At 42.4% G+C, this 19,932-nt stretch overlaps 1 protein-coding gene across 2 annotated transcripts in view; it reads right to left on the reverse strand.

Moving 5' to 3' along the window:
* The window catches only part of CUX1 (cut like homeobox 1), a 363,893-nt gene extending 361,884 nt beyond the window's left edge, over window positions 1–2,009 (reverse strand). For both annotated transcript variants that reach the window (XM_070932086.1, XM_070932084.1), the window contains exon 1: window positions 1,897–2,009. In XM_070932086.1, the coding sequence (XP_070788187.1) occupies window positions 1,897–1,959 (63 nt within the window). In that variant the 5' untranslated portion in view covers window positions 1,960–2,009. The remainder of the gene's footprint in view (window positions 1–1,896) is intronic.
* Window positions 2,010–19,932: the final 17,923 nt, after the last annotated feature.

A 19,932-nucleotide genomic window follows, 5' to 3' on the forward strand; every position in this document is an offset into this window, starting at 1 on the left:
TCCCCACAAAATAATGCCAGAATCTTAAAGAAGCTAAATCCAGTATTAAGGCAGCTCACATTTTTTTCCAGCTATTCCCATTAGTTTACCATCAGGATAAAAAAAAAAAAGAGGCATGTTTGGAAAGGGGAGAAGGTGAAAACAAAGTTGGTGCTTCGATGACAGAGGAGGGAGAAAAATTGGGGGTCCTACCCCCCAACCCACCACCCCTGTGGGCCTCATAAGGCAGCTTCTGACACTGGGGAGGCAGGAAAGTCATTCCTTCCTAGTAGCTTTTCCCCCTTCCCTGGTCAGTGTATAAACTCCTTGCAAAGTTTCCCACGAGCTTCAATTTAATGCATTTGGTGTGCGTGTGTTTGGGGGGGGGGGGTTAAGTCCAGAAGGAAAAACGTTTTTTTGGAGAAGCCAGAGCAGAAAGAAACATATTACAAGATCTGCACATAAAAATACATCTACAGCATTTTCTTTTAGCACTTCTTTCCCCCATCCCATAAAATTTAGTCCCTGTTAAGAAGAAAAGGGACTCATTCCAGTAGGGAGGGGGGGTTTGAAATGAGTGAAAGAAACAGGTCAGACTCCCTCCGTTTACAGGTTATTTTAATATTCCTTCCTCTGCATAAAAAAGAGGGGTTTCTAGAGGATGACAGAGTCAAAGAAAGGAAGCCACCCCAGAACACCTCCCCCCCCCTTAACGCACAGCTTTGGAAGGGGAAATCAACCTAGAAAATAGAAAAAGCAGAGATCCACATGCATCTGTTTTAAATATATATATTGTGATGATTTTAGTTCCTTAATTCTTTCACTTTATATAAAATTGGAGGGCTGTTTCAGAAAAAGAAAAAAAAAGATAGGGGGTGTCCGATGGAGGGAGGGGAGAAAAAAAAAAGAAAAATAAGACAGCCCCCCCTCCCGCTCAAGTAAAATTTCCTTAAGTCTAGCCCCCCTCCCCCAAACTGTGGGACTGTTGAAAGATACTAATTGTTAAATAAAAGTGTTGTTAAAAGTAGGGTCTATTTTAGATGGGGGAGTGCAAAAATAAGTAGAAATCAGGAAAGGGGGGGGAACAATATCTCGTTATTAATAAAAAAAATCTTTCACTCTTCCCTCCTTTTTTAAAAAAAGGGGACTAGTCGGAAACGGGGGGGGGGGAAATGTTTAAAGAAAAGTGCTGTGGAAGAATTAAATGCGTCTGGATTTAGGGGAAGGGGCTGCACAAATAATCAAGACTCAAGGAAGAGAGGGCAGACCCGCTCCCCCTTATTGTTATTAGTATTATTATCCCCCCACCCCGGTGACTCTCTGTCCTCCTTTATTTATAAAAAAAAAAAACTAAGGCTGCGGAGGGGGGGGAGGCTTCAAGGAAACCCGGGTTCCCGGGAGTGATGCTGTTTTGGGGAAGGGGCGCTTCGGCGAGGGACGGTGAGGAGTGGGGGGGCTGGAGGAGGTGGCGAAGCGGCTCCTCCATCCCGGGACAAGCCACCTCGGCGGCGGCGGCGCCATCTTGTTGGGATCGATGAATTGAACAAAGAGGATCAATTTCTGATCGCGGCGGCGGCGCCGGGTTATCGATGGGAGGGAGAGCGGAAAGAGGCGAGGGGAGGCGGGCAGGGCTGGCGGCCGCCACCGCCGCGTCTCCGCCAGGCTTGGAGGGAGCCTGGGGGGGGGGGGACCCGCAGGAGTGGGGGGGGGGGCGCTGCTTCTGCCCAGACTTTTTTTTTTCTTGGAGGGGGGGGTGGGAGGTTTTCTTAAGGGGGAAGACAAGGGGGAGCCCCCCCTCCCCAGGGCGCATGCAAAGGGGAGAGAGGGAGAGAGAGAGAGGAGGGGAGGGCGAAGGAGGAGGAAAGGGGGTCCCACGGAGAGGGGGAGACCCACGCGCCAGCGGACCCCGAGCCTGACCTGCAGCTGCTGTAAATCAAAGCGCTTCCAATATTGAAACATCGATCCCACATTGGCCGCCATCTTGAGACATATTGAGACAGAAGTGAGCGGCGGATCGAGCGAGAGAGAGAGAGAGGGGCTGGAGAGTGCACGGGGAGGGAGGGAGGGAGGAGGAGGAGGAGGAGGAGGAAAGGGGGAGGAAGAGAGAGAGAGAGAGAGAGGGAGGGAGCGAGCGGGCGGGCGGGCGAGACGCTCAGAGAAGAGAGAGAGAGAGGCCGGCAGCAAAGCCAGGCAAGTCGAGGGCGCGCGGAAAACCCGGACCGGCGAAACAGGGAGCTCTCGGAATGGCGGGCTGGACTTGCCAGCCCAGGGAAGAGAACATTAATGTGGGTTCAGACATTTTTTTTTTTTAATCTCTGCGAAACCGGGCACTTCTTTCCTTTGTGTCCACAACAAGAAGACGCGCACTTTATGCGGTTTTTCTTTTGGACTTTGGGACTCAAGTTATTCTGGTGGGGTTTTTTTTTTCTTTTTTTTTCTCCTCTCGCGCTTTCTATGCACACTTGCTATGTGTAATGGATCTGTATTAATAATTATTAATAATAATAATAATAATAATAATAATAATAATAATAATAATAATAATAATAATAATAATAATAATAATAATAATAAAAGACGGGAACGCGGACTAACGCACGCACATATATGCCACCCCAGAGTCATGAATAGAGGCGTTCATATCTTGGGAGGGAAAACAAAAAGTATTAGTATGCAAATGGATCTGAATTCGTTTTCAAAGTCACCTGAAATGTTTTAAAACATCATCCCTTCCCTTTTTTTTTTTTTTTTGGATAACTTTCAGCAGCGGTGGTTTTCTTTGGCTTTTCTTACTTAGAGCTTGTGTGGGGTATGGATCTTGTGTAGGTAAGAGTCATTTATTTTGTGCGTTTTATAAAATACAGCGATACGTGGAATAGCTGTACTGTAAAACTAATTTTTTTTGGGGGGGGAGCTTGAAAGATCAATAATAAAAAATAAAAGGCATTTAATTTTAGGGGAAAAAATAGTACTGTCCTTAAAAGAGTTAATTTAAACTTTTGGTCTATGGTGTAAAGACCACTCCACCTGAGTGCAACATGTATGTTGATAATAGTGGAAATACAATCAAAACCCTCATAAAGTGGCATAAAACGGTAAAGTATAGAAAAATGCTTAAGGGTAGTCCAACAGTATTTACCTACCAGAACCCTCTTTTTTTGGGGGGGGGGTTGAAACATGAAATACAATTAAAATTCACTTGGGCTTCACTTCCCTAGCTTGTATTTAAAAGATTGCAATAGTAAATGCATTTATCTTAAAACAGTGAGATTTACTCATTTGCAAACATGCTTAAATAGGTGTTTATAAATGTGCAGAGTTAAATATGGTCCATCAATCAAATGCACGGCCTCAGCATCCAACGTCTTGTGTGCAGCCACTGCGTCTTAACCATCAAACACAAAATGTTAAAGGGGAAAGAAAAGAAATATTAAATCAATGGGAAGTCATCCCAATGGAATTTGATCGGAATTGAACTGAATCCTTCTCCTGGCCTTGCCTTCCTTTTAGAAGATGTGCCTCTGCAGATGGTATAAATCCGAAGTCAGACAAACTTCTTGAACCTCCCCCAGCCTTGACATTAATAAATAAAATTAGGTACTTCTTTGCTTCCTTCTAATGGTTGGTTGGATTTTTGCAGCCCAGAGCTATAGCCCTAAATGAGTTGGGATTCTTTTCTGCCTCCCCACCCTCACAAACATCCGGAGGCACACGTATTCCTATTAATGTCTCACATGTCACACACATAGAGAAGCTTTCTGCTGAAACTGGAACCCCAAATCAACTTCGTTTTGAATTGCAACCCTAGTTCTTTTGCAGCAGCAGCAAATACGCATGGCATGACTTTGGTGGAAATAACGCTGCTTGAATATGTGCACAGGCAATACAACTTAAGCTGAGGTCATATAACTAAGCCTCGCATTCTTTTGAGCTGTAAGTGCTAATGAGTTTGATGGGGCAAGTACACAAGTCTATGCATGTTTATTCAGACATGTCCCAGTAGTTCCATGAATCTTACTTTCTAGTAAGGCTGTGTAGGATGTCAGTCTGAGTTTCCTCCAGGCACTCTGGAAGAGTTTGCATATCTTTCTCGCCCGCACTACTACCAAACTGCAATTAATGGGAACATTAGTTGTTATGTAAATGGAAGCTTCGGTACAGGCAGGGCATATTCTAAACCTTGAATGGATTGGAGAGAGAGTTAAAACTCTTTCATTTTACAACAGTCTGGATAAAAACGTTGTCCTGCAAAGCTGCTATTTGCATTTCAAGAAAATTTTCCAGTGACCCCAAGAAGACTTTACTTGAATTGGAAACAACTGATCTCTGCCTAAAGTAGAGTCTCAAACTCAAACTAACAAGCATTGTATGAGGACTAGTTCATTAGCCCAAGAGCCAAAATACAAAATTTTTCTATATTTGTGGAGTCCAAGATGCTCTCTGAGCTTGGCGGTTTGCTTGCAGATGTTTCATTATCTGACTAGGTAACATCAGTTCTGTTTATGTGTGTGTGTGTCTGAATCCCTTTTGACTCCCAGTGAGTGCCTGGCAATGTCCCTGCCATTTTTTTGGCAAGGTTTTCAAAAGTAATTGCCCTTGCCATCTTCTACCTAGGGCTGAGACAGTGTGATTGTTCCGAGTCACCGGTCCAGTTGGCTTTGTGTCTAACGCAGGACTAGAACTCACAGTCTCCTAGTTTCTAGTCAGATGCCTTAACCCATACTGTACGCTAAATGAGCTCAAAAATGTCTCTAGAGACGGGGAGATGAAGAAAATTAAGACTACTGCAGTATGCTATTAAATGTTTTTTCAAAAAAAAAAAAAAAAAAAAACTACAAAAGACAGCTACTTGCAAGACAGGGCCATTTTTCTTGGGTCACTTGGCTGGCAGCGTTTTTCATTAACCAAAACACTAATATTTGGTTTTATCACTGGGTTACATGTAATATTTTTCCAGGAACATACCTAAAAGGATTATAAACTAAAAGAATTATAAACTAAAATAATAGAATGTAGATTTAGTAAAAATATATAGAGTGTAGGTGAATACTAGTGTGATGATATGTAAATGGTCACAGTCATGCACAAGAGTTGAATAATGATTGTTTAATTGTAAAAATTAAATAAAACAAATTTTTAAAAAGATTCTAAACTAGGAAACTCAACCCACTAAGAACTGCATAAATTCTGCTGCTGCTTCTCTCTTCTAGCTGAGTCGTGGAGGATGTGTGTGTCATTGTTGTTTCTTTCTTTTGCTTTCCTTTTTTCCCCTCCTTGCCTAGCAAAGCCCTTTTTTGCAACCACAACCTTTGTATGTGCTCACTGTCTCTCCACCATTGCCCAGCAGAGAGACCCTCCTAGACAAACACCGATCTCCCTTGGGAAACTTCCTTCCTATCCCTTCCTATTCAAAACTCACTTTTCTGCCACCTCTGGACAGAATTCACCATCACCTCAGAAGCAGTGCCCACCCTGGGCACAAGGGTAGGCGGGGATTCCCAGGGGCAGTGCTGGGAAAAGCCTCAGGGCAGCAACTGCCTAGCAAAGCCAACTGGGTCCTACAGTTGGCCAGACTAAGGTGAAGTACTAAGCCCCTTCCCATCAGGATGGTCCTCTTCCTAGAGAGCTCCTCATGGCCTCTAAGGCTATTTTTGCAGATTGCAGACAATGATTTGGAATTCACAATTTGGAAAAACTCTGTTTTCAGCCCTATATGACTGCTACCAGTTGGGACATAAAAGGTAAAGGTTCCCCTCGCACATATGTGCTAGTCGTTCCCATCTCTAGGGGGCGGTGCTCATCTCTGTTTCAAAGACGAAGAGCCAGCGCTGTCCGAAGATGTCTCCACGGTCATGTGGCCGGCATGACTAAATGCCAAAGGTGCACGGAATGCTGTTACCTTCCCACCAAAGGTGGTCCCTATTTTCCTACTTGCATTTTTTACGTGCTTTCAAACTGCTAGGTTGGCAGAAGCTGGGACAAGTAACGGGAGCTCACCCCGTTACGCGGCACTAGGGATTCAAACCGCTGAATTGCCGACCTTACGATCGACAAGTTCAGCGTCTTAGCCACTGAGCCACTGAGTCCCTATTGGGATGGTATTGGAACATACTTTGTTTGTTTGTTTGGATATTATTGGGACATACAAAGCAACAAATTAGTCAGTCACATCTGGGGCTAGTATTTTGAATGAACACACGCCCATGTGGTTAATATATTATGGTAGGTGGTTGTGAGAAGCAGAAAACTGGCTTGAGTAAACTTTGGTTAAAGGAAGCAGCAGTAAGCAAGTCATATGAACACAATCACTGTACAGGTAGTCTTTGTTTAGCAACCATAATTGAGACCGGGAACTCTGTCATTAAGCAAAGCGGTCACTAAGTGAAACCACAACTGTACTTACAATCATACTTCAGCTTTCCTGTGCTTTATAGACCTGTGGGAGTTCCAAGTGCAAAGATTGGTTGCAAAGTTACTTTTTCATCACCGTTATAAGCTATCTGGCTAAGCAAAGACTGCATCTATAGGTCTGATGGGTCAACAGCCCCTCTGAGGGATTATCTCCCTCTGCAAGGCAATCCCAGCTTTCATGGAGAGAACGCTATTTTCAGGTTTGACGCAGGGAGGATGGGGGGACGGTGTCAAAAAAGTCACAATGGCTGTAGTGACTGTGCAATCAAACCACTGCATCTTTTTTTACATTTGATACTTTCAAACTACAGAGTCCTGAGAGATGAACAAAAGAATAGATAGAGCCAGAGATAAAAGTAGGAGACCCTCCCACATGCTTTCCCTCCCCCACACCTCAAACACCTCACCTTTCTCTCCAGAGCAGGTTGCAGAGAGAAAACAGCCATTTTCTCCTAGATCAGGGATGTCAAACTCAAGGCCCATGGGCTGGATCCAGCCAGCGGGGTACTTAGATCTGACCCTGGGGCCACCCTGGAAACAGTGAAGGACTGGCCAGTGGTGCTTCTGCCAGCGAAAATGGGCTTCCGAGATCCATTTTTGCTGGCAGAGGGTTGTAGGAGGCCGTGACAGCTGAAAACAGAGTTTGGGAACTTGTTTTCGCTGGCAGAGCGCTTGGGCCACCACAGATACCCCCGACACAAGTGATGGCCATGCCCACCCTGGCCTCCCAAGGTCAAACACAATCCGGATGCGGCCCTCAATGAAATCGAGTTTGACACCCCTTTCCTAGATCTTAAGTGATCCCTTGCAAAGAGGTTTGAAATTAGGACAAGGGCTGCTCATTGTCCAACACCTGCTCTATTGCAAAATGGAGGGGTACAACAGGTCTGCAGAGTACTGCCTTTCACACACGGGTGCAGGCAAAACACTTTCCCATTGACCCACAACATCATAACTAGCAGAATTAAACGGCTGCAAGGGTTCCATGAGGTTAAGCTCATGCTCATGGAGGGACCCCTCGGGTCAAAAGAAGTTCAGATAGGGTCTGCCCTTAGCCAAGCAGCTCTCTTTGGGGCAAGCATGCACCCCATCATTGCTGTCATGTAATAAGTGTTCCTAAGTACTTCTTTTATTTTGCGTATCTCAGATTCCCTCTCCCCCCCCCCTCCTTCTTTGCCCTACAAAACTTTCCCTCCTCCTTCTGACTGGACTGACTGTTTTGTTACAAGGACCAGACACAGATAGTTAGTTTTCAGAATTGGGAGGAAACAGGAAAGTGGGGATAAGGGGGAGCATGGATAAACCTAAACTGATGAAAAATAGAACAGGATAGAATAGAACGTTGATTATTAGGATCCAGGTTATTGCTATACACTGAAATAATGGGTTGTATATGTATTATTTTTGAGTGCTGTGGTGGCCTAATGGTGAGGACGCTCGCCTCCCACTCAGAAGTTTGAGAGTTCAATTCTAGGTAGCGGCAGAGGTTTCTCTCCTAGGGCGCAAAGGGAAAAAAATATCTTCTGTGAATTCCACGTGGTGTCAGGAAGGGCATCTGGCCAGTAAACGCTCAGCTCCATCAGCCGCCCTGACTCTGTCTATCCCATAATAAAAAAGGATCATAAAAAAGGGAATTTTATATGTATAATCTTTCTTGATTTTTCTTGCTGCCTCTTTGGTTTTACTGTTGCCACTGTTTTTATTTGTTGGTGAAAGAGGGCTAATTGAAAAACGACTTAGTCTTTAGTTTAGTCTTCGAGTCACTTCTTAGCTCCCTCAAAGATGTTCCCATGTTTGAAATAGCAAGTAGATATGGTAAGACTTATAACAAGTAAGTTAAATGTAAAAGAAAAAAAGGGGGGGTGCAGTGAAAGCTGTAAAAGGATCTCTCTAAATTTGGGGAATTGATGAGAAAAAGCACTGCCCTCCTTCACCTAGCTAAATCTCTAACCAAATGGTCTAGTTCAGGGGTGTCAAACTTGATTTCATTGAGGGCCGCATCAGCGTTGTGTTTGACCTCAGGGGAGCGAGGTGGGCGTGGCCAGCTCATTGTCACTCGTGTCAGGGGCCCCTGTGGTGGCCCGAGTGCTCTGCCAGCGAAAATGGGCTCCAAAACTCCGTGTGTGGCCCTCCCAAGCTCTCTTTTTGCTGGCAGAGAGTTGCAGGAAGCAGTTTCAGCCAAAAACGGAGCTTGGGAGCCCGTTTTCGCTGGCAGAGGCACTGCAGGCCAGTCCTTCACTGTTACCATGGCGGCCCTGTGGGCCAGATCTAAGCACCCCACGGGCTGGATCCGGCCTCCGGGCCTTGAGTTTGACACACCTGGTCCAGTTCTAGTATTTGCACATTTTTTAAAATTCTATTTTAAAAAATTTATTTTCTTTCTATTAATTGGGTTTTTTTTTAATTAAAACAATCCTGAATTGTTCTAACATTGCAGGATCCAATCTGAGTCGGTCACCGGGACCAGAGAGTTAGTCTTCGAAACTCTTGGACTCATGCTGGAGCCCATCCTTAAGGAATTTCTCTCTATGTGTGCATACATAGAGAAGTTCCCTGAGGGTGGGCTCCAGCACGAGTCTGAAAGCTTGGAAGACTAAATATCTGGTCCCGGTGACCGACTCAGATTGGGCCCTACAACATTATCCTGGGACATGTGCGTTTCTCTTCATTCATGTTGTAACATTACTTTTCGATTCAGTTCTTTGTTCCCCTAATAATTCTGGACACCTTATTTGTCGATACCTTCTATCTAAATCTATACTGCGGTGCCTGAAACGTAAAATTGGGGAGCATTTGTTTCTGCAGTTGCATGGAGTTCAGCCTGACTCAACAGCATCAAATACTGTAACTCTTTTTTTATTCTTGTTTACATTTTAGTGTAAGATAAAAATACAAAAGGAAACAAAAATTAGAAAAATGAGAGAGAGAAGGAGAACGGTGCAAAGAAAGAAAGAAAAAAGTACGATTTTCAATGATTTTTCAATGCAGTAAAATACCCCAAAAAATTACAATTTCAACCTTTTGCTTTACATTTTACAACATTTCAAAACATTTCTATAATAAAAGCAATCAATCAGAATAGAACTGGAGGGGACCTTGGAGGTCTGTTAGTCCACTCCCTTGCTCAAGCAGGAGACCCTATACCAGTGATGGCTAACCTTTTTGCCATCGCATCCCAAAACCGGGAGCAATGCGGGGGGGATTGCGCGTGCACGTGCCCACACCCATAATTCAATGCCCCCCATGCCCCGCCCCCCCGCATGCATGCGTGACACCCCACACACACACTCCCCTCCGCTTTTGGCACGCGACAGCAAAAAGGTTACCAGTGGGCCTGGTAGGCCCGTTTTTCACTCTCCCCAGGCTCCAGAGCCTCTCTTGGAGCCTGGGGAGGGCGAAAACAGCCTTCCTCACCCCCCAGAGGCCCTCCAGAAGCCGGAAACAGTCCCGGAAGGCCCAAAAATCAGCTGGCCTATGCATCCATGTGCGCTGGAGCTGAGCTAGGGCAACACTAGCGTGTCCACAGATGTGCCACCGCGTGTCACCTGTGGCACACATGCCATAGGTTCACCATCATGGCCCTATACCGTTTCAAAGTGACTGGCCAGTTTCTTCTTAAAAGCCTCCGGTGATGAAGCACCCACTACTTCTGAAGGCAAGCTGTTTCACTGGTTAATTATCCTTACTGTTAGGAAGTTTTAGAAGTTTCTAACACTTTTGGTTTTAATGGTAAGAAATCATTTTAATCATCAAAACCTAACGTCAAAGTTTCATACTTTTTTCACTTTTGAGCAAAAACCCAGAAGTGGTCTGCCAATAGCAAAACTAGACAAATTCTTCTCTTTGATTAAAACAGTTACTTTTGCCATTTTTGCCAGCTCCATCATCTTTACCATCCATTCCTCCATTGTAGGAATTACAGTAGTGGGTCTTTCCAGCTTCCTTGGCATACGATCGCAATTCATAAGTCACTTTTTTCGGTGCCATTTGTAACTTTGAATGGTTCCTAAATGAACTATTGTAAGTTGAGGACTACCCGTATAAGATTCTCAGGCACTTAACTAATAACTTTTATTGAGCATTGGGCAATCTCATGATGATTTCAAGACCACTTAGCTTAATTATATGGATTTTTCCATTTTTATTGTTTGATTTTATGGGATGTTCTCTTGTCTTATTAATTCTGTTGTCATCTGCCTTCTGCAATGCAGTAAATATTGTGGAACAATGTAATGTTGAAATAACCAGTCTTCCCCAATCTGGGACCCCTGGCTATGAATCATGAATGTTGAAGTCCAGTGTATTTGGAGGGCATCAGGCTGTAGAAGCCTGGCTTACGGAAAAAATCAAACTGAGTAGGGCATAAGGAAGCAGTATTCGAAGTCTTTAAAGGCTGTCAGCAAAAATAGTGAAAATAAACTGTTTACCTGGGTCACAGCAAGAATGACAAATAATGGAGTCAAGAGGCAAAAGGCATGTTTAGAGGGAGTAAGTGGTTCCGCTTGCTGGAATTTTACCATTTTCAGGATGCTAGTCACATTTTTTCTCCCAACCAATGCCAAAATGTAACATCAGACAGAAAGCTAAAACCTTAGATTTGGGTAGCGTATAACATTTTTGGTTATGCGACAGGTAAAGAATTCCATCATGCCATCTCACAGTCATTTTTATAAGTAATCAAGGAAAACTGGACCATTTGATTCTTTGGAATCAACCTTAAGAAGAAGCAACATCATGGTATCATTGCCTCAAGGAGAAGATTCTATGGGGCTGACAGCTGGGATAAACATTTCAGCCCTTCCCCCATCTCATAAATCAGGCTATTATATATAGATTCAGTGGAAGGTTTGGCATTTTACCACCATGGTTTAAATCAATCCACTAAGTGATTAGTTTCTCTTCCTGAGACAGTAGAGAAAGACATCTTGTTTAAGGCAGCATGATGTCTTGGTCCGTGCCCAAAGAGCATAGATCCATGACCAATACTGGGAAATGTTTCCGGTTATTGAACAATGGAAGTCATCCAGGAAAAGCCACAAGATCTCTTTTCCTGGAGGCTCTTAAAATAAGACAGGATTATAATCCATCATGTGTTACTTAATTCTGGGATTTCTCTGATAGCAAGAGGGTTGGGCTGAAGGAATCCGGGACTCTCTTCAGATATGCTGCTGTGTTTCAGACATGGGGAAAAAAACATAATTAAGCAAGTTAAGGATAGAGAAGAGGGGGAAATACATTGCTGTAAAATTGTTAGATGATCACAATGTAGAGAAATAATACAAATAAAGAAGGAATAGGGTTTTGTTTTGTTTTTTTAGCAAAGTTCAGAAAATAGTTACAGGCTCAGATGCAACTTGGAAAAGCACCAAAGAACCCTGTTTTGTTTATCCTTACTAAATCATGCACTTTTCCAAGAATAACTTGTTTGGTTTTTGCTTAGAGGGTTGTGTGGACCCAGCCATTCCAGTCTATAAACCAGAGCTAATGTTATAAAACACAAATGAGAGCCACTGGAGCAATCATTAATGTGATGGAAAACTTTAAATACATAGGGAGCAATACTTTTTACAGTATTTAATCAATGCAACTGAATATTAATTAAGCTTAGATTTAAATGAAATGAAACCATATGCAATTTTTGCCCTACGGATTTTCTTGGCATAATATATTTTTCAGCGAGTGCCCTGATACAACACTCATATCGGTAGTAAAATGTCCAACTCAGAAAAATGTTGCAGTTTATGGTGTTATGCAATTTAGGAACACAACTAATTGTTTATTATTTTAATCTATGTAAGGACGGAACTGTCTTGGCAAAATCTCTTATTTCAAAGGGTGAGTAACTCTGCAAAAGGGAATAAATTTATTTATTTATTTATTTTTATATGCCGCCCTTCTCCGGAGACTCAGGGTGGCTTACAATGCGTTAAGCAATAGCCTTCATACTTTTGTATATTTTATACAAAGTCAGCTTATTGCCCCCACAAACCGGGCCCTCATTTTACCTACCTTAGAAAGGATGGAAGGCTGAGTCGACCTTGAGCCTGGTGAGAATTGAACTTGCAGTAATTGCAGGCAGCTGGATATTAAATGCTGCCTTAGTAGGAGGCATTAGCCTCCTACGCCACTCAGGCTCCGTGGCGGTGACATCCTAAGGAAAGCAGTACATACTACTGAAAATGCATCAGGGTATGCAGTGGGGCTAGTTACAAAATCCTTCAAATAAAATTCAATTGATTTCTGCATTTTTTTAAAAAATGTCCCTGTCAATAATGAAGATGTTATTTTTTAAAAAATTGGGTGCTAAGGAAAGTAGACATTCCTCCAAGTTTCAAATTCTGCATAAATAGAAACATTCTTGATTCCAATATGTCTGCCCCTCTTTTCTGTGATGCAGTAAGAAACTAAGGCTGGTAAGAAACTAAGGCTGAAGGCAGGTCATCCCAGAGAATGTTTGAGTATATACTAAGGTGACATGACTGAGAATTTCAACATAACAAAAGGCACAATGCAAGGTTGTCCCTTATCCAGTGGTGGGTTGCCCCTAGTAAAACCAGCAGGAGTCTCCACCCACTGACCCTGACATCATCAAAACACTTCTGCGCATGCACACGCGGCCCCATTGCGAACCGGTAATAAAAGTAAGTAGAACCCACCCCTATTCCCACCATTATTTATACTGACCTTAGACAAGATAATGCTAAGAGTTTTATTAAGTGACCTCAGAACTTAATAAAATAATTAATAAAGTGTTTGCTTGTTCCCGCCTTACAGTAATATATAAATGGCTATTATGGCCTCCTCTGCCAACGTGCTCATAAAAGTTTGTGGCTTATTATTAGGCACGTAAAGGTTTTCTCCTTATCTAGATGTATCCGACTCTAGAGTGTGCTATTCATCTCTGTTTCTTAGCAGAGGGAACCAGCGGTATCCAAAGATAATTCCGTGGTCATTTGGTCAGAATGACTATATGCCAAAGCGCACAGAATGCTGTTATCTTCCGTTCGTAGTGGTATCTATTTATCTACTCGCATTTGCATGCTTTCAAATTACTAGGTGGACAATAGCTGGGCCAAGTAACAGGAACTCAGCCTGCCATGCGGCACTCGGATCTCGAACCTGAGCTGTCAGGTTCTCAGCTGACAAGCTCAGCTTCTTGAACTGCTGAGCCATCATGCCCCCTATTATTAGGCATATATAAGACTATACTGATCTACTCCAACATATATAATTCCCACAGAAAATTGCTTGATTCTGGATACACTTGTCACTATTGATGATACCCTGGGCTGAGTCCCCCTTTAATTTTACTCCCTCCCAGAAGGGGCCAGAGGGTTAAGTGTGAAATACCACACTATACTGATAGGCAATTGTGCAATAACCATATTACAAAGATTTTGAGGTCACTGCATTGGAGGTAAACCAGTGGGGGCAAATCCAAATACTAGGCAACAGATTTCTACTGACAGTATTGCTGCTATTGATGTATAGATTTTAATTATTATTAGTTGACTTCAGCATTCCATGGAAAGGTGGGGCAGAAATATTTTAAATAAATAAATAGTTATGTATAAATATGCCAGACTAGGTCTAGGAACCAGCCTGAAGGCATTCTTGCGTCTTGGCCCCACTTCTGGATTTCACATTAATGCTAATTAAGAGGCTTGTGGCACCTTAAACACTAATGATATTTCTATTATATAAAGTTTTGTGGATCACAGACCACTTCCTTAGTGTATATAATAAATCAATTGCAAAAGATATATACTTTTGTTGGTGTTGTTGCAAAAATTAGTATAACTTCCATTCTGGAAACTCATTCATGGAAACCTTCCCCAAACTTCTCTCTGTAACTCTCTCTGGATCTTGTATATAACTTTTCTTTGTTTCATTATAGTTTGCAAATTTTAATTTGTTGTTGTAAGGGGTGGGTCTATATTTTTCTTGGATTGGGGGACTAAATATAGATAGGATAAACAACAATAAAGATAAAAATCTCGAACGTCTAACTGCATGTCCATATTCTTCTGCCACAACTGTTCTTGACTCCTCTGTATTTCTATGCCTTTGAAGAAAGAAATGTGATGGCATTTTCTAGATTATGTAATCCAGAAAATTATTTTCTCATGTTTTATATATGGATGGTATTATCACCCTAAATCAATCCTCTGTAGGATGAAGGCATGTTCATTAAAGGATTTGTACTACTGTACAATTTATTATGCTGATTCAGTAGAGATTGGCTATTGTTTAACTTCCAGGTTCTGGGTGAGGAGGAGTGACTGGTCCAAAGTCATCTAGCCAAGATTCATGCCTAAGGGATGATCAGAATCTGATTCTCCCAGCTCCTGGTCTAACATCTTAATACTACATCATTGTGGCTTTAGATGATATTATATAAACTGATAAATAAAAGAAAAGCTTACTGTGTGTCCTTGGGGCTGCTCAGGAATGAATTGTTTGAGTGTGTGTGTGTGTGTGTGTGTGTGTGTGTGTGTGTGTGTGTGTGGTGTGTGTATTGGGTGGTTCGCAGGGATTCGGGAGAACCTCTAGCTAAGATTCTGTGCAGTTCGGAGAACCCCCAAATCCCACTCCTGGCTGGCCCCGCCCACCCCTCCCCTTCCAGGAATCCCCACACAGCCTGTTTTGAATGCAGGTAAGTGCAGAGTGCACGCAGAGGCTCGGGGAGGGCAAAAAACAGGCCTACCGGAAGTTCGGGAAGCCTCTGGAGCCTGAGGAGGGCAAAAATGCCCCCCCTGCCGTGGTGCAGGAGGCTGACTGGGCCACACCCACCATGGCCACGCCCACCCAGCAACCAGGTAGAGAACCCCTTACTAAAATTTTTGAAGCCCACCCCTGATATATACATACTGTATATTAGTGTGTTTGCATGTCCATGTCAGAGAAAAGTGACTAGCTACTCATTGTTTTCACGGATCAAATTTTAGAGGATTGTACTTTGAGGACTGTGTCAGAAAAATTGATCAGCTATTTTTATAGTGTAAGATCCAGGAAAGTAAGCTCAGTTAGCATCAGTTTTATGAGAAAAAAAAAATCCACCCCTCCAACCTCATCCAGCCTTTGGTTTGAGTCATGCCTCAAAGATAATGTATAAATGGGGCACTTTGACAAATTCAACCCTCGATTTTTTATTTATGTTTCTTTCAAAAAGAGATTATTCATACACATTGCTTGTGAAATCAATACTGACCTTCCCACTGAAACTACTGCACTGAAAAATCATGGCAAAGGTTTCCATGGCTGTATTTCAAACTCTATTATTGGGGTTGTGTACTCCGTCTCCAGATTTGTCTTCATTCATATTAACTTGGCTGAATGTGAATTTCTTCCAAAGGCAGAGCATATTAGTTGGGTGTAGGTTGTGCATACATATTGACCTGCAATAATCCCAGTGTCCTAGCACTTGTCACTTGGACATCACTATCTTAGGTGCCAGATAAGAATTTTGACAAAAAAAAAAAAAAAGAGCAGATAAGAATGAGCTGATAAGAACTTTGGCACACACAAAAAAATTAAGGCCAGGCAATAGGAAGTGAATCAGCACTTGGGGAAAACAAAATTAAGCAATTTTTGTAATAATCCCTCGGGTTTTAAAGAAATTCTGCGTAACAGTCTTGCTTTTGCAATAAACATGTACAATAACAAACCTGTCAGCTGTTAGATGGGGACCAGAAAGAAGTCACATTGAATAAGCCAATCGACACAAAGAAAGAAACAGTGATAAAAACAAAGTAGGGATACTATGTACAAAGGAGTGGTTAACAATGAGTATGCTAAAGTTCTAAAGGTGTTTTAAAAAAAGCCAGTCAGTCAGAAAGTATCAACTTTACCAAAGTTACATGGTTCGAATGCAGTATTGAAGGCTAATTCTGCCGACTGCCAGCAGTTCATTCCTGGCCAGCTCAAGGTTAACTCAGCCTTCCATCCTTCTGAGGTCGGTGGGGGCAATATGCTGACTCTATAAACCACTTAGAGAGCACTGTGAAGTGGTATATAACTCTAAGTGCTATTGCTATTGCTACATACAGAATCTTTGGAAGCCTATTTTCAATGAGGCATAAAGCTACGTGGAACTTGTAGGGAAAACTACATCATTCTCACTAATATAAAATTTCCAATGTACTTTTAAGTATTCACCATCAATCAGGGCCCATAGGTATGCCTAGAAGCACTTTGAATGTAAAATATCCCATAATACCTGATGGATTTGGATTGGATTTGGATTCCCAAGTCTTTGGTTTAATACATTACTGCCAAGACTCTCGCTTTGACAGTAATAGAATAGTGCAGTGAAGGGTGGTGGGGAGTCATACAGAAGTTCTTTCTAACATGAGCCAATTTGCTACAAAAACATCTGGTAAAAATTCAGGGCTTTAAATCTACAGTAATGTTTTCTGCAGTAATATTTTAGAAATACATTTGGTAAGTATTAAATTGCTATGTTGTAGTTGATAATATTTATGATCGTAATGTGTTAAGCAGAGGTTTAGAGCTGTCAAGAGAAAGAAAATGATTGTCATATGGCCTAACAAATGAGATGAGGATGTAAATTACATTTTATTGTATTTTTTAAAGACTTTATTGTAATCTTGTTCAAAAGAACGATGTCTTTGTCAAGTCATTGCCTGTTTCTTAAAGAAAGAATAGCAACCCCAAATGGTACCTTAAGCTTGGGAATAAAACAGAAAGCTTTATTGTGGAACTGGTAAGTGCTGAGCAATTTCATCTCTGAAGGAAGATGGATCAGACAATGTCAAAGCAGAAATTGAGAAGATGCTATGTTTCTAGTTGATAATTCTGTCAGTACCTGTTTCTAACTCAATAGCAAACTAGACCTTCTATTTATATAGTTGGCTTATAATTCTGATGCCAAAGACAAAGCGTGTCTCTTGACCCTGGTTCTGTGAACACTATCTGTAAAATCACTAGCAGTATTTGTAGGCAGTATTTGTACACATACTTAATTAGGCAGTGCAATTAACTAGGTTTCTTGTATGCCTGAATTCGACCATGACTTTCCTGGTTTTAAACTCCAGTCTGGTTACCCAGGCTTCTTGTTGTTAGTTGCAAAGTCATGTCCGACCCATCGTGACCCCATGGACAACATTCCTCCAGGCCTTCCTGTCCTCTACCATCCTCTGGAATCCATTTAAGCTCACACTGACTGCTTCGGTGACTCCATCCAGCCACCTTGTTCTCTGTCGTCCCATTCTTCTTTTGCCCTCAGTCTTTCCCAGCATTAGGCTCTTCTCCAGGGAGTCCTTCCTTCACATTAGGTGGCCAAAGTATTTGAGTTTCATCTTCAGGATCTGGCCTTCTAAAGAACAATCAGGGTTGATCTCCTCCAGGACTGACTGGTTTGATTGCCTTGCAGTCCAAGGGACTCGCAGGAGTCTTCTCCAGCACCATAGTTCAAAGGCCTCAATTCTTTGGCTCTCAGCCTTTCTTATGGTCCAACTTTCTCAGCCATACATTGCAACTAGGAAAACCATAGCCATGACTATACGCATTTTTGTTGGAAGGGTGATGTCTCTGCTTTTTAGTATGCTGTCTAGATTTGCCATAGCTTTTCTCCCCAGGAGCAAGCGTCTTTTAATTTCTTGGCTGCAGTCCCCATCTGCAGTGATCTTGGAGCCCAGGAAAATAAAATCTGTCACTACCTCCATTTCTTCCCCATCTATTTGTCAGGAATTGAGAGGGCCGGATACCATGATCTTAGTTTTCTTAAAGTTGCGTTTCAAGCCAACTTTTGCACTCTTCTTCTTCACCCGCATCAAGAGGCTCTTTAGTTCCTCTTTACTTTCCCAGGCTTCTTTACCAAAATATCCCAGCAGGTATTGGCTATGTAGGGAGTGGAGACCTAGTCCTCTGTCTCAAGACTTGCAGCAGACTTGTTTAAAGCAGTATTTCTCAACCTCAGCAACTTGAGTGGCCTTCAACTCCCAGAATTCCCCAGCCAGCCCTTTATAACTTGACATCTACTCCAAGTATAATTAATCCATCTTGCTTTGTTCATCCTGGATAGGCATGTTGAGATCGGGGCTAAGGAGGGCTGTGAGAATAACCTTGAGAGACTGGAGGAAGAGCTCCAGCTTACACAATGGTCTAATAAGAAAAATCTGAGTTCGTAGCTGGAATGGGGGTGGAGAAAGCATCTCAGAAATGACCCTCTCTAGTTCTCTGGAACACAAAGGCGGAGGAATGGGGAAGTGCTTTCAGACTTGCAAGATTCTGTTGCTGTAACCTTACAACGAAGATAATCTTAGTAGTCTTGGTTTTGGTTTCCTGGTCTCAACTACCTTGAAGAGCTGGCAAGGAGTCAGTGGTACAAAATGCTGAAATCAACCAATCAATAAACCCATTATCTAAATCCAGACAATATAGTGAACTATAGGTTCAGACAGCCAAAAACTAATCTAGGTTATCCAAGTTAAACTACTGTATATTGCATTCACACAGCCACTAGATTTTCCTAATAGATTAAACACCTCTGCCTTGCCTAAGTATGACTACTTGTGTGGTATATCTAGTCCTAACCCCAGCACTTTGACACAGCTTCCAACACCATTGTCTACCACCTCAACTGACCCATAGAAATCTAGAAGCCTCTTTCCTCCATGACCATAAGTTCTGCTTTACAAAAGATAGTACTGTACTTGTAGGGCTATCAGAAAACTATTTCCATTTGGTAGTTTCCTTTTGTTTGGGTGCATCTTATACTCCGAATGTAGCCCTGCCCAGCTTCTCAAAGGAGGTTTCAAAGACTGAAAAAAGCATCAGAAACGAAGCTTCAGAAAAGAAGCCCCCAAACAGAGCTTCAGAGGCTTTTTTTCTTGAAGCTCTGTTTCAGAGGCTTTCAGAGGCAGGAAAAAAAGTTTTTTTTCTGAAACAGAGTTTCAGAAGTTTCAGAGTCAGAAAAAAAACCAAAAAAAAAAAAAAAAAACCCAAGGCACAGAGCTCACAACCAAGGAACCTGTTGCTAAAATTCACCTCTGGAAACAGCTGATTGGGGGTATTCCGGGCCGAACCACCTGCCAATCAGCTTTTTTTTTATTTTCCTCCCCAAAAACTAAGGTGTGTCTTATACTCTGGTGCGTCTTATACTCCAAAAAATACAGTAATAATGTAAAATTTGCATCTCCGATTAGTGCAGACCAGGAATCCTCAAACTTTTTAAACAGGGGGCCAATTCATGGTCCCTCAGACTGTTGGGAGGCAGGACCGGCTGGGTGGGCATGGCTAGGTCATGTGACTAGGTGGGCATGGCCAATTTAGCAGCCCATTTAAACAATGCACACAAATTAAACTTTAATTTGTTTTGCTCATGGGGGTGTTTTATTTGCTTTTGTTTGCATGTTGCTCTTTTGGTTGACTTTTACTATATCATTTTTTCAGTTGTTTAGAAGTCTAGTGGTCACCTTCAGATGAGTTTTGCAGCAATTCCTCCAGCCCCAAGGAGTTTGAGAAATCTCTCTGTCTCTCTTCTCTCTCTCTTTCTGTCTCTCTCTTTCTGTTTTTCCC

Source organism: Pituophis catenifer, unplaced genomic scaffold (assembly GCF_029215685.1).
Source record: "Pituophis catenifer annectens isolate HBS135680 unplaced genomic scaffold, rPitCat1.0.hap2 SCAF_1, whole genome shotgun sequence".
NCBI lineage: Eukaryota > Metazoa > Chordata > Lepidosauria > Squamata > Colubridae > Pituophis > Pituophis catenifer.